Source organism: Schistocerca americana, chromosome X, assembly GCF_021461395.2.
Source record: "Schistocerca americana isolate TAMUIC-IGC-003095 chromosome X, iqSchAmer2.1, whole genome shotgun sequence".
NCBI lineage: Eukaryota > Metazoa > Arthropoda > Insecta > Orthoptera > Acrididae > Schistocerca > Schistocerca americana.
In genome coordinates this window covers 728,327,063-728,343,246 of record NC_060130.1, presented here as the reverse complement: position 1 = coordinate 728,343,246, position 16,184 = coordinate 728,327,063, and the positions used below count along the sequence as shown (strand labels likewise).

Below are 16,184 nucleotides of genomic sequence, written 5' to 3'. Positions count from 1 at the left end.
GAAATTACCTGGTAACTTTTGCTCATGGCACAGAAAACCCTCCTCAATGCTCAATGAAGAACAACCACACTTCCATGGTTAGCAACTATTTCAAACAAACCTGTAAATCAACATACAAATTATTGTTACAAGGGCAGTGTTTGATAAAATACACAGAAATTCAATGAGTGTTGAAAACGAAAAATTAAGTTATGATAGTGTGTTTAAAACAATTTTAGTGTTTTTTATGTCAGTGACTATACTATAAACATAAAAAAATTTTTTTTGAAGGTAGATGAGGTACTGATGACACAAAAGCTGGGAGGATGAGTTGTGGGTCATGCTTGGGTAGTTCACTAGGTAGAGCACTTTCCCCATTAGAGGTAAAGGTCCCGAGTTTGGGTATCGGTCCAGCACACAGTTTTAATCTCTCAGGAAATTTCAGAGTTAGTCCGGCTTGCAGATGATACTAGTATTGTTGTGAAGCTGAGCAAATACACACCAACAAAGAAAACATTAAATGATACAGGGTGACAATGATTGAACTATATGAAAAAAACTTAAATTAGTTACAAACCACTGTGTGCACTCACTTTATTCAACACGTAAACGTCACTACAGATATTCGAGTTTAAGTTATGACATGCTTGATAGGCCTGCCGTTATTGGCAATGATGTAGATCAGGTGAGTAGTGAAATTCTGCATGATCCGCTGAAGTGTCAGAAAATCGATGCTGTCAGTGACCTCACGAGTGGCTGTTTTCAGCTCAGCAATGGTTTTGGGGTTATTGCTCCACACCTTGTCTTTAATAAAGTCCCAGAAAAAGGAGTTGCATGTGTTCAGACCTGGAGAATATGGCGGCCAATCGATGCCCATGCCAGTGGCCTCTGGGTCCCCAGAGCCAGAATGTGGTCCTCAAAGTGCTCATCCGGAACATCAAACACTCTCCTCCTTCGGTGGGGTCGAGCTCTGTCTTGCTTGAGCCATATCTTGTCGAAATGAGGGTCACTTTGGATAATGGGGATGAAATCATCTTCCAAAACCTTCACATACCATTTGGTAGTCACTGTGCCATCAAGGAATGTCTCACCAATTATTCCATGACTCGACACTGCACACCACAGAGTCACCCGGCACAGATTCAGAGACCCACAAATATGCCAATTTTGCTTACTGATGAACCCAACTAAATGAAAGTGGGCGTCACTAAGCCAAACCATACAGTGCATAATTCGCACCGTGCCCCATGACCAACTGAGCAGTTTGAATGTTCTAGCACAAACTGTTCAGAAGTTACGATAATTTTATTTGATATAGTTCAATAATTGTCACCCTGTATTATTGTGAACGTTACTGAATGGTTCTGCATGAACAAGTTAGCTTTAAGCTTTAAAAACACCATTTCTATCAGTTTTGTATTGTCAAAAATGTCCCACTTCCTATTAATGTAGTACACCAACGAGAAAAATCAACAGGTTAGAAAACTGTAAGTTCTTAGGTGTGCATTTTGATAAATACTTAAACTGGAAAAACCACATAGTAGACCTGACAAATGTTTAGGTGCAGCTACTTTTGCCATGACAACTGAGGATTTAGGGTGTAGAGAAGTAAGCAAGTTAACATATTTTGCATATGTCCATCATTCTCTGATGTCTTAAGGGATAATATTCTAGGGTAACTACTCTAGGGTAACTTACGCAAAATGTATTCATTGCACAGGAGGGGTAATTAGAATTGTTTGTAGAGTTCATACATGCACATCTTGCAGGTTTCTCTTCAAGTAACTGGGGATATCTTCCAGAGACTCTCAATACATTTATCCACTTACAAAATTTGTTATAAACTGTCCATCTAACTTTTAAGAGTGACAGATATCAGAAGTACAACACTAGAATGAAAAATGATCTGAATTAGCCTACAATGAATCTAAACTTTGGCACAGAAAGGGGTGGAAAGTGCAGTTATAATACTCTACCCATGGAAGTGAAATGTCTGACAGACTGCAAAAGTTGTTTCTTTTTTTTTTTTTTTTTTTTTTTTTTTTTTTGCCCCCAAATGTTAAGCTGTATGCAAGTGTTTTATGCTTGTCCTGTTGACATGTTCCACATCATAATGTTTATTGCAAATTTGATGCATGGAGCACGAAACCAACTAAATAACTTGACTAATGGCGTAACATGCCACTATCCAAAGTGCCATTTACCGAAGAATTTTATATTCGCCAAGTTTGGTGATTAGCTTCTGTGGCTACTGAGCCAAGAAGAAAACAGTACACTTATACGTGTGTAGTGAAGTGATGGGAAAGAAAAGTGCAAATTACATAATTGGCTCTCTGAAGCACTATGTTAAGAATATACTGATCGGAGATATGAGACATCTATACATATTCTCATACAACTGTTGTGCCCAAAATAAGAATATGGCACTAGATCAGTTCCTACTTACATGTATTAATGTTGACAGATTGGAAACCATTACCCACTGGTTTCCTAAACCAGGTCAAAGTTTTTGCTCTGCAACAGGTGTTTTGATGTAATGGAGAAGGAACTCACTGAGAACAAATGGGTTTTTTCTGCGACAATAGGGAAAAACACACCACCATCGAAGTTCCGCTTAATCACTGAACACTGTTATGATATGCGATTGTGTGTCAGCTAAACACTTACTTCATAAAAGCCTTTAAAATTGATAACAAAGACAGATTTCTAGTGTCTACTTGTCAAGCGTTTCATTACATTCATAACAATGATGTGGTAGAATATAGTATACCCCAAGCACACCTATCTTGAGCAAGTTCAGGCTGCTGGGCAGCCCCATGTCCATATCAAGGTTCAAAATGGCTCTAAGCACTATGGGACTTAACTTCTGAGGTCATCAGTCCCCTAGAACTTAGAACTACTTGAACCTAACTAACCTAAGGACATCACACACATCCATGCCCGAGGCAGGATTTGAACCTGCGACCCTAACGGTCGCGCGGTTCCAGACTGTAGCGTCTAGAACTGCTCGGCCACATCAAGGAAATCTGCCATTAAAACCCACGAAACTAACACACGATCGCATTAGTGGAGCAATATGCCCTACATACCATGGTACTATGAGGCACTGAAGTGCACCTCAGGTGTGGAAAGTGGAGACTGTACCGACTCAAGTTACCGAAGATGAAGACATTGCTAAAATACAGAATATTCTACTTACTATGATGATTACTTTTCCTTCACTTTGGTTCTATACTTATGTTCAAAGAGCATAGGTCTTTATTCAATATTCACTTCATCATATTCCACATTATTGAATAAAATAAAGAGCTTCTCAAATATACTGGTGTACAAAACTTAACGACGAAAGCGATTTTCGTATGGCATGTCACTTACAAGTAACATAGCTAGATGAAGCTTTGACCACAGACTGAAAGAACAATTACAGCACAGTACTGAAAGAAATGCACAATGAGACAATAGAAATGACTAATTCAAAGACAATAATTACACTGAAGTCACTGCAGTTTATGATGGTCCCCTGGGCATTAAAAAAGGCGGGACATGGTCCTTAATAGGGTGAGTGATTGTCACAGATGTCAGTGCATGCTCTGAAATGTGCTTTCATGCTGACAACAATCTTGGTAATGAGTTCTTGTAATAGGGCATTCCAATCCACCACCACAGTTGACAACTGCTATATGGGCAGTGGTGCATATGAATGTACCACAATACGTCTCCCCAATGCATCCCACACATGCTCAATGACACATAAGTCCAGGGGAACGGGCCGGCCAGTCCATCTGCTGAATAATCTCTCGTCCCAGGAGGTCCTCCACCTGTGCAGCTTGATGCAGGTGTGCATTGTGACCCACAAAAAAGAAGTCAGGCCAAATGCACCATGAAAAGATGCACTTAGAGAATAAGTAGTGTCACCAGAATGTTGACCACTGAGTGCACTGTGTACAAAGATTTGGAGGTTAGTATGCCTATGCAACATTATGCCTACTCACAACACAACACAACACCTGGTCCATCGAAACGATTGTGTTCAATAATGTTCCTGGATGCATTATATGTTCCTACCTCTCACCATAAGAGGGTACGTCCAGAATCACAACACAGACTGAATGGGCTCTCATCTGCAAAGAGCACATGACTCCACTCCCAGCTGATCCTGTCTCTCTGCTCTCGGCACCATCGCAAACGATGCCACTACACCAAAGTGCACCATAACTGCTCGGTTATTGAAACATGCTGTCTTTTCCCATTCCTTCAACTGTCTTGTGTAGCATTTGCACTATAGTCATGCTGACATCAAACCCACATGATGTACAACTTTCGGTGCACAACTGGGAGACCTCTGGCAACATGCTCCCTCACTTTCATTCATTTCCACCTGTAATATGTTATGTTACTTTAACTATCTCATCCCTAGGTTTTTCAGAGCAGTGTATTTAACCACATTTTTAAAATACTGATGTAAGACAGGAATAACTGTTTTATGTTTATATTAATATAAATAATATTAATTGGTCTGCACTTTCAAATTGTAGCAAGGCATTACCACTTTAAGGGAATGCTTTGAGAATATATCTCTCAGAACTGTTCAAGCTATATGAAATATGTTCATCAACTTTACCTCTCTCCCAAAAAAGATAAAATAAAATAAAGTACATAGGTAAAACGGGGTTATTCTACTCTTGCAGCAAATTCAATTATGATTCTTATTATGGCACATACTGGACTTTGATACGTGGTTTGTACCCACAACTTTCATAACAAAATGGGCCACAGCAGATTATTTCCATAAAATGGTCACCCACAAGTAGAATGACTTGAGGCAATATAGAACAGTACATTAAAAATATGTTTATCTGTAGATTAGATATACAGCAGCATTTAGTAAGTGCCTGGCAAACTTTGAGCACTTGTGATGCAATGAAAGTTATTTGAGAAAAATTTAACCAATAACTTAATTTGATCACTTAGTCAGGTATGTCTTCAAAGATATACTTTTCTCCATTTTTTTTTTTTTATGACCTTTCCTACGAACATAACACTAGATAAATGGATTAAGTATAAAGTAATGTGAATTACAATATGATACAAGAACTGCTCCTAAGCAAGAGATCCAGAATTTATGGCAACAAATTTAATTCAATATGAAAAGAACTCTTCACACAGAAATCTGGTAAACCTCTAAAGCAAACCTGTGTGATTTTTTTAATACAAGATGGAAAGAATATTAGAATATTTAATCAATGTATTTGTTTAGCATGTGAAACACAAAGACACACTCATCAATGTCCAGTGGCACATGTTAGAAAACTGGCATCATCGAAGACATTATGGTTAAAAATTTGAGTGTGTTTGATCCATCAAGTCAGACAGCATATCACTTCTTCCTATATACCTCTTGCAAACAGATCATGAGAAAATCAATCAAATTTGCACTGATACAGAGGTTTAATGAGACATTCTTGCCACACACCATTCGCAAATGGAAAAGGAAAGGAAAAAATGATGGTGGTACTCGAAATAGCCTCAATTACATACTATTAAGTGGCTTGTGGCATGAAGATACAGGCCTACACAAAATGATGTATGAGATACAAATAATTTCTGAGACATAGCCTATCTGCTATCAACTTTATGTCTACTTACAAGGAGCATAATTATAACAATGCATGCCACAGGCATACATTATGTAGAAGATGTGTAAAATAATTTTGCTTGCATATTTTAGTTGTAGATGGCAGTGTGTTTAGTTCACAATATGTCATTAAGTTCTAGTTGGTGGTGGCTTGACTTACGTTAATCACTAAACTTAAATAGAAGAGGAAATAGCAATCCACTAATATGGGGAGTGGCTTGTAACATGTATAATAGGAGGTGGCACGAAGCTGGGTTTTTGTAACACAATGATCTGTAGCATAACCCAAGGTCTAGGTTGCATCAGAAGGTAATAGTTTTTTTAATACATGCACTATTCCATTATCACATATATGTCCCAGGACGAAAACCTATTTCCCTGCTGTGGCATAATTTTTCAAGTTTTTAATAATTTGTTTGAAGGCATTAATAACAAGGGCATCCCATTAATTTGTCAGTCTTTCATACCATAATGTTTTGTTGGTGTTAGTGACGTCATTCATTGATCATTTTTTGAGGGTCATATATCTGCCATGTTGATGACATCATTAGTTTGTCAACAAGGTAATCACATCACTAGTCATTGCAGGAATTTGGCCACGAGTAAGAAATGAGACATACTACGACTAGAATATGGCTTCCAAGATTACCAGTTCTATGTGAGTCATACAAAAACATTGGATACATTGTATCACGGGAACATTCTCAAGCACAAGACAAATGCAAACTGCTACCAAGTTAAAATAATGGAAACCAAGTAGACGAAACAGTTAGGCAGTGCTGGGTACGTCATACACGCAGCAATTTGTTTCAGTTTACAACCACAGTTTTCATTGTTACAAAATATTAAATGATTTCATCAGTCAACATGGAAATCACTTACACTTTTTTACAAAAGGTATTACTTTACACAACAATGTGTCACAGTTTTTTAATACATCGGAAAAACGCACCGACTGGTGCTGGGATCAATTGTCTGTTAACAAACAAATCTTTTGTTTTACTTTCAACTTACAGCACATAAATTACTACCATTAGTAACAGTTCATAAATATTTAATAAATGTTAAAATCATATAGTTTCATAAGCGGCTACTCAGTGCTTCATGTTGCATGGCACAAGTTAAAAACTGTTGACAACAAGGCTACCATAGCTGTTTGACAACACTTTTGTATTATTTTCTTTAAGCTGACATTTTACACACATTTGTAGTCCTAGTATTACAAGCAGTTTTACAGTATTTTTTAATATGTTAAGATTGATATTATGTACACCTCTGCCACTCCTCCCTTCCTTAATTGCGTCATGGCGATCTACTATGTTTGTTACTCACAGAAAACAATTTTACAGTCAGCAGATCTTACGTTCGGCAATGCGTAAGTGTGCCAACTTTAATCAACCCCCTAGTAATATATATGATTTTAACTTATATTAAATATTTATGAACTGTACTGAGGTAGTAATTTATGTGCTATACGTTGAAAATAAAACAAAAGATTTGTTTGTTAACAGACAAGTGATACCAGCACCAATCGGTGCATTTTTCCAATATATTAGATTTTTTAAAAAAATCTGTAACACATTGTTTTGTAAAGTAATATCTTATGAAAAACATTGTAAGTGATTTCCATGTTGACGGATGAAAACATTCTATACGCTGTAATGATAAAAAAACTGGGGTCTAGTGTAGCAGGGGATACAACCCGTCGGCTTTGGACAATGACGTCACAAGTCGCCAGAGAGCAGTTTACCATTTTCGCTTTTGCTGTTATGTTTCAGTTACTGATTGCTTAATAAAGTGGATCTGTTTATTCTATCTCATGAGATTTTTTTTTAAAAAGCCAAAAAACACTTATCAGCTACTGAAGGGAGCTACAACACTAATAAGAATCGCTTCTCGTTTGGCGACTTGTGACGTCATTGTCCAAAGCCGACGGGTTGTATCCCCTGCTACACTAGTCCCAAAAACTGTGGTTGTAAACAGAAACAAATTGCAGTGTGTACCACATACCCAGTGCCACCTAGAAGTTTAGTGCACTTGGCTTCCAAAATTTTTACTTGGTAGCAGTTTGCACTTGTCTGGTGCTCGAGAATGTTGACGTAATACGACATATCTAATATTTTTATATGACTGACGTAGCACTGGTAAGCTTGGAAGCCATATTCTAGTCATAATATGTCTCTTATCAATGGTGAAATGTATCATATTTTCATATTGTCCGATACCAGTTTAGTGTTTTATGTTGCAGCCTTTGAAAATGAGGAAAAGTCGAAACGCTTAAGGTTGGTGAGAAATAGAAGTGTGATCAAGACTTAAGTAAAGTTATTTAGAGTGCTGCATCATCTCTCAGCATTTTCATGCAAACTGCAGCACTGCATTTACTCGCAAGAAAAGAGGGGATGTATTTGGAGTGTCAAAAATGAAACAGTTTGACATTCTTCACTGGTTACGAACTATTTCCTCAAACATTCACCACACAGCTTCAACATTTTTTACTACTTGTTTGGGATGAAGCTTCACATGTGACAGACTGCTTTGTAACCTACCCCAAAGCCTTGGTTAGGTTGAGAGGTGATGGTTTGATTGAAAGTTGACTCGACACTGACTTTAGGGCACCAAAATGGCGTGGCCCTTGCTGAATATGAATGTATGCATTTAGTGGCACAATGCCACTTTTCACAACCAATCTTATGATCCTCCATAGACACACATTAGAAACCTTTTAGAGAACATCTTGCAATGCGCACATTTGTGAGGACAAGGAGAGTCGATCCTTCAGGCCAGATCTTTGGCCCCACCACTCATGTACCTATGATAGTTCCTGCACTCACAGGTCAGTTCTGGTTACCTATAAATGATAACAGTAATCTCATTTAATACAAAAAAGCATTTTATGATGATTTTGGTTAACTTCGTTTCGTTCAACAAATAACACAAAAACCCGGGGTGAGCACTTCGTTTCTTAGCTATTGTACCTGAAACTAGTGATTATTTTAAACAGTAAATAACTTGTCTGGTAATGAACTGCAAGAAAAATGAATACTTACACTTTTGTTCAAGACGTGGCAAATTTGGACATAAAAACAAATATGCCCTTAACAGTGTTGTGCTCTCATAAAATATAAAAGGAATTAAAGACTGAACAATAAAATACTCATACCACCAATATTTGAACAAAATTATGAGGAATTATCGTTAGAATGTGACAATGCCCCCCCCCCCTCCGCTTTCCCCACAGAAATCTTTGTTTTGATGACAGAGTGCACTGTAGCATAGCCCAAGGTCGAGTTTTCAAGTTGGGAGGTGACAGAAAAACTTTGCAGAAGCTCTCCTGCAGCTTTCACAGGAGAGCTTCTGTAAAGTTTGGAAGGTAGGAGATGAGGTACTGGCAGAAGTAAAGCGGTGAGGACAGGGCGTGAGTCGTGCTTGGGTAGCTCAGTTGGTAGAGCAGTTGCCTGTGAAAGGCAAGGGTCCCGAGTTCGAGTCTCGGTCCGGCACACAGTTTTAATCTGCCAGGAAGTTTCATATCAGCACACACTCTGCTGCAGAGTGAAAATCTCATTCTGGAATAATGGAAATGCTACAGACAAAGTATGAATCCTTCCAATGTACAAAGTTCACTAGTGTTTCTTGTTGGGAGCCAAGTCAGTTGGCATAAAGACGTGCTCCTGGTCTAAATTCCATGTCATTCATGCTCCCAGTTTTCAGTAACAGAATTAGGTCCATTACAGTGAATAATTATGCAATATTTTACACTGATATTCCAAAAATAGTTGCAAAGTTTGTACGTCCAGTAAAACAAAAATACTGTACATGTCCTACTGTTCATATGCAGAAACTACTGATGAAATCCCAAGTGCTACTTAGGAATCCTGTAGACAGACAGCCTGTTAATTAAAATTGCTAAAGCCAGGACCCAATAAAAACCTGTTTTGGCACAGGAGAAAACATACTGACACACAGCAAATGACACAGTACAATCTTGGTATCCGTAAGGAATTCGGTAAGCTTCTGAACAAATACATTTTGAATTAATGGAAGATTACAAGAATCATCGTACATCCACAATAGGAATGTCAGGCACTATAGCATCAACCAACACAATATTGGGTAAGGGAAAATCCAAGTTTCTTGATCTAAGTGTGATGCTGTCCACCTAAAAATCATCTGGTTACAAACTGATTGCCAACGTAGTGCGATGTATAGGTTAGGTTTGACGGCAACAATTTTGTTGTGTGATAGTGATGCCAACAAATGTTTTGATGACAGACCCATTTACAGCACAGCTCGAAATCTATGTTCCCTCTATATTTAATCCACTTTTCATCCCAAGCTCCAAAGTAAAACTCAGAAAAGCTGCTTTACAAATCTCAGATAAATATTCTGTGCGTATTTTGCACAATAACTATGAAGGGGAAGGGGAGTGAGAATACATAATTCTTATGTGAAATGCTGACTCGTTTTTTCAGATGACCAAAGAGAGACCATAAAGATGCAGATGGGCCATAGTACCATGTTCAGCGTTCTAATCAACAATGGGTGTCCACATCGTGTGGAGTGATAGTATAGAGAGATGTAAAGAAACAGTGCAAAATTATTTTTCATATTATGTTACCTTGAACAGATTGTACATGAACAAAAGAGCATTGTATGCTAATAACCATCTGAATGAGGCAGTGTATTTGTTGAGACACTGACACATTCAAGTTTGCTCTGCCGTACCATCCTGATTTAGGTTTTCCTAAATCATTACAGGCAAATGCCAGGACGGTTCCTTCAGCAAGGACACTGCCACCAGCCTGTTCCATCCTCAGAAAAACATCCTTATAAACAGTGTGTGTCTGTATATTTGATCCATTAATTTTAATTTTATAGCAATGAAAAATCTTGTATCATGATAAGTGGACGAGTAAGTAAATCTATGAGAAGTGATATCTCTCCCTCACTAACCCATTTTCATAATTTTAAGCACAGGGTATTTTATAACATCAATAATAGCAACACAAAATAACTAACTATTAACTTCATTATTCAGTTGTTAGGAACATTATCAACACACTAACCCTGTTTACTATATTTCTTTGATACCTAGAAATAGGGTTTTAATATTAGCACAAATACTCAAACATACATAATCACGATCAATACTTGAGAACATTTTCCACCACTCATAGGCCAACAACACTGTCAAATATGAAAGCAGATGTATGAAATGAGTAGAGAAAAGATTCAGCACAACCTTTCCCTCACAATGAATACACTATCTGCCCTGGCAAGTTGAAGTTGGTTCAAATGTCTCTGAGCATTATGGGACTTAACTTCTGAAGTCATCAGTCCCCTAGAACTAGTTAAACCTAACTAACCTAAGGACATCACACACATCCATGCCCGAGGCAGGATTCGAACCTGCGGCCGTAGCGATCGCGCGTTTCCAGACTGTAGCACAAGTTGAAGTAATAAGGAATTAATGCTATGAGCATATCAAGTTCAACAAAACATAACACACTTACAACAGACATCATTAGCAAGGAAACTTGAGACATTTGCCTTATTTTCATAATCCTCCACAGGATTACACAAAAATGCTTTACCATACCTCAAAACTTCTCAAGACCCATTAAGCTAAATAATGTCATAATACTATCTGGACAACATAATACTTCATTATCTCTGGCTTTGAGAAAGTTACACTCAACAAATAATAATCACGATAATCAAACCGATAGTGACACATGCAAATTAATTAATTTAGCCTCCAAACACGTAAATTGGGAAGATTCGAACAGAATGGGCAATATTAACGAGTAAAAATTGTGTTTGCATTTGTGATTCTGTCTTGTTTATGTCAACATAATAGACTTTTCGGCACAAAAGGATTTAGTCAAAAACTTCCTAGTTTTTGTCACATCTACTATATTGATCCTGTAATTATTCATGCACTTATTTTATCCCATGCAGATGAATATAAAGAATCTCCAATGAATCAATTATGTTCCTGATCCCCTTCAACGCTGTTACTTTCAGCTTGTTTACAACTGAAGATAGGGACAACACAAGATTCGTGCAACTATCGACTATACAAACGGTCGATTATTTCAAAGACGGCTTGCCCATAATAAAATTCCTTCGAAAATGCACACCTGCAATATACAGGCAATTTACTAGGAATGATACTTTCTGCAATTGGAAAATTTGTAACTATGGAGTTAGCAATCCATAATATTGACAAGATAGTATCTGCATAAATTACACCATGACAAGTTCTAAAATCTGACAACTTTCGACGCAAAGCGGAAAAGAATCAACATGACCATACTACTAATTCCTGCATACATTACACTATGAGAAAATTCTAAAATCTGACAACTTCCAAAGTAAAGCGGCGACGTGTTTAAATACTATACTCCTATATGGGCTGTTGACAAGCGACACTTATCAGATCAAGTGGTTCAAGTACTAAGCGTTAATGATAATCGTCGAAGTTTACAGTGCGCTAACGGAACTTACCGCCTATGCGTTGAAAACAATCAACCACTAGTGGCAAAAACGAAAACATCTTCAGAGAAAAGCAGACTTATTGAAAAAAACGCGTTTCATTTCACTTGCAGCTGTGGTTATCGCATACTTTGTAAAAGGAGAAAAAAAAACATCGTTCGTCACAAACCTATAAGAATGAAATTTTGAATCTCAATAACAATATCGCTGTTACTTCGTTTTACTATGCCTCAAAACAATGCCTGAACGCAAAAGCGTTGAAAAGAATAGAGTAACAGCTTAGAAGAATTACTAGGAGTCATCCACATCAACCTTCGATAACACAAAATCACATACTCCGCCTGTCTCAAAAACGTATTGGACGTTCAGCTATGAATATATCACACGACCGACAATTGTCTATGTGAATGTCAAATTTCTATAAAGTGACACAAAACAAATAATTCCAAAAGTAATATTACCAAATGACAACAGGTCATCCTGATCTCAGATTCTTCCTGGGCACCAAGCTGTAACGGTCGCACACACTAACAACTTCAGAATCTTGCAAACAAACCACGATCGTAAATTACACCAAACACTCTGCACCTATCATTAACTGCAATCCCTACAGAATACCAAAGTTGTTGCAAACACTAACTTGACAACAGAAGATTCGTGCAACTATCGACTACACAAACGGTCGATCATTTCAAAGTCAGCTATATCGTTGGTTCGAGTTCATTCTCTATATAATGTATTAAGTTGCCTTTTGAAAATGAAATGCATACATCAATAATAAGAAATATTCAATATGCATGACTTGATTTCGTATAGTTTCAAACTCTTATTTAACAAGTATACCACTTACCAAAGATTTTAAAACGTATTTTTAAAGAAAACACATAGAGTCATCATCATAAAACTCGTTACAGGGTCGATATAATCGATCAAAATTAGTGTCAAATATCATTAAAATTATTTAAGTAATTTTTTAGTTTATTTTTGGAATTATACTCTATGTTTACGCAGTACATAATAAGTAACGTTTCTGGCAAATTTCTTGACCTTAGTAAATCTTTCGACGTAAAGGCCAATTCACCGCCAGTTCACATTGACCGTCATGGTACCGTCACGTCATCGTACCGTCACGTCACGGTACACCGTGAAGTGACGGTGCGGTGACGTGACGTTGCCATGACGGTCCATGTGAACTAGCGTTGAATTGGCCTTTTCGCCGGAAGATTTACTGAGGTCGGTCAAGGAATTTGCCAGAAACATGGTGCTTATAATGTGTAAACAGAGAATATGAGTAGCGACGGAGCCCCTCCACACCAGCATGGTGGCCAACTCAGAAGGTCTGCTGCCATCTCTGCATAAGGGTTAGCTTTCACTAAAGTGAGGTGTCGCAGGATGTGAGTACTGCGATGTTTGCGTATGTCTGGTTAAGGTTAACCATTAATACCTGCTCATCTGGAGATAGATTGGGTCGGAAGTCGAACAAATGGTTGCAGTTTGAAGGGCAGAGGAAAAAAAGTGCCAAGGCAAGAGCCAAAGGAAAAAAAACCCTCTCTGATAGGTCAGGTTGTAAGAGAGCAGTAGCGGATGTCTTGCTGCCTGTGACAGGTCATGCAAGGGTAGGCTTTGTTAGTAGTGGGTATCATGCATGTCGATACCTTTGACATTGTGCGGTGCGGTTACTCGGCGGCTGGCACTGGGTGCTGACGTTGATCTCTCGGTCAACATCAGCATATCTTTAACAGTTAGGTTCATCGCTCTTTTGTGTGATAAATCATATATCAGATGCACAGTGTAGGGTGATTTGTTTGTCCGTCTGTAGACGAGCTCGTCGGTTTTCCCGCTGTAGCCTGTGGTCAGCTTTAACACTTTCGCTGCGGCATCGGTGCAGGCGCGCAACTCTCCAGTGCGGCCCGGCAACGTGCGAGTGCGGGCCGGTAACTCTCTGAAACGGCAGGTACCGCTCGGAGCCGACGCTCCTAAGACACCTGAGTTACAGGCCGACCTCAAGACCTTGTAAGATCTGTAGGATCATGTTCTATACTGACTTAATGATGACGCCTACACTTAGAGGTTTCCATTTACAGATCCTAGATTCCTCTTTTGTATTTTCGCTCAGCAATATGTTGATTGCGTTATCGTTCGCTTCGTCACCTACAAGTTGCAACAATTCGTATGTTACCAATAATCTGAAGAAATCCATGGGAGAATTGAGCCAGCAGGATGAATTTGCAGAACTTCTTACTTCGTAAATGGTGATACTTCATATTATGTGGTTCTTTATGCCGGGACTCACCTGCATTATCTCTGTGTGACCGGTCGGGATCTTTTTCGTCGTCGATTCCCACACAATCGTTGTGATCTGTATCGTCAGATTCGGAACTGTCACGAAACAGATTCGAAAGCTGTGCTTCCACGCTATCATCACTCTGCAATTCTTTTGCAGCCTCTGAATGACGATCTCCGTGGTATGCCTCGTCCTCACTACACAGAAAATCACTGTCGTCTAATACATTAAGTGACTATTCCTCTGTCAATGTAACACTTTTTCTGCTCCTTTTCACATTGGAAGATTCAGGTGTCGGTTCATTAGCCGCCGTTACCAGCAATATACGTTCGATAACTGACCACACAAAACAAAAGTTTACACGCTGCAACTGAACTGAGTAATCCGACAGTGAGCGCGGACGCTTATAAGCGTCAACCGCACTGGCTCGTGGCTTGTTTTGACGCTTATAAGCGTCGGCCGCAGCGAAAGTGTTAATAGCAGCTGGTATATCCAGTCAACGTTGCTGATATGCAGGGGCTTGCCGACGTTTGTCAATTGCTGTATGTTAGCTTGCCATATGTGATTATGCCCTAGCTATTAGTGTCTTTGGCCACTTATGCTTCCACCTATGGTTGTGATCATAGTTTTCCAGAGAAAGAATGAACGGATTGTTCAAGTTCCTGTATAGTCGTGTGGTGTGTTTTTTGACTACTTCCTTGAGGGTTTCAAGGCTGTATTCATTGTGAATATCCATGGTGTGTGCGTAGTGTGGAGCGTTGCTAATGATGTGTAGCACTTTGTTCTGTACGATCTGCAGGCAGCACAGGCGTGTAGGAGTTCCATATCCCCAGATGGGAGCTGTGTACATCATCAGAGGTCTAATCAGTGTCGTGCATATGGACATCGACACCCTCCTATTCAGTATGCTTTCCGTGTTGAGCATTGGGTAGAGTTGTTTGAACCTCGCGTGCACTCTGTTGGCAATGTATTCGATGTGGTCCCCCCATGTCAGTTCCTGGTCCAGCCAGACACCAAGGTATCTGACTTTCTCTTGGAAACGTATTGGGCGTGTATGTAGTGTTATCTGTCTAGTGTGCTGATGTTTGTGCAGTAGTTTCGGTCTGTGTGTGAACAGAACTGTTTCGCACTTGTCAACATTTACTTACACTGTCGGTCACGTCAAGTCACATCAAGTCAATTGAAGTCACGTGACCTCAACTCGCATGGCTGTCTTCTACTGTTTTTTTTTTTTTGTTTTTTTTTTTTTTTTGTAGTTGCGATCTTTGTAAGATGATTTTGAACTGTTTTTAAGTACAAAGGACACTTACACAGCGTGGTAGCTTATGTAAGTGAATGTTGAGTCAATATTTGTACGAAAACTGCATTTATTGCAGTCAAATGCTTTACAGCTTGCAGAAACAGGTCGTTTGAGAAAGAAGACAAAACAAAAGAGTGTAGGGTTAGAAAAATGTCATTATGTGGTAGAGAAAGGGAATTTCACTCACTGTAGAATGGGCTCAAGGAAGAGGAATCATTATTTTAAATTTTAGAAAGTAGAAGCATCAGTTTTTTTCATTTAGTATGTCAAATTACACCCAGAATTACTAAAAGAAATGTGTTACGAGCAGCCATCACATCCCATGAAAATTTGGTTTCTTAAGGTGTTTCCTTAAGGTTACGTTCCGCCTCCCCCCCCCCCCCCCTTCACCCCGCGCCATGAACCATGGACCTTGCCATTGGTGGGGAGGCTTGTGTGCCTCAGCGATATAGAAGATAGCCATGAGGTAAGAGCTACCACAACACAGGGAT

General features: G+C 38.9%; 1 protein-coding gene across 2 annotated transcripts in view; it reads right to left on the bottom strand.

Annotated features, from left to right (window-relative positions):
• Window positions 1–12,702, bottom strand: part of LOC124556848 — a 332,788-nt gene extending 320,086 nt beyond the window's left edge. For both annotated transcript variants that reach the window (XM_047130867.1, XM_047130868.1), the window contains exons 1-2: window positions 12,571–12,702; window positions 9–100 (exon numbers count right to left, since the gene is read on the bottom strand). In XM_047130867.1, coding sequence (XP_046986823.1) covers window positions 9–26 — 18 coding nt within the window. In that variant the 5' untranslated portion in view covers window positions 27–100; window positions 12,571–12,702. The remainder of the gene's footprint in view (window positions 1–8; window positions 101–12,570) is intronic.
• Window positions 12,703–16,184: the final 3,482 nt, after the last annotated feature.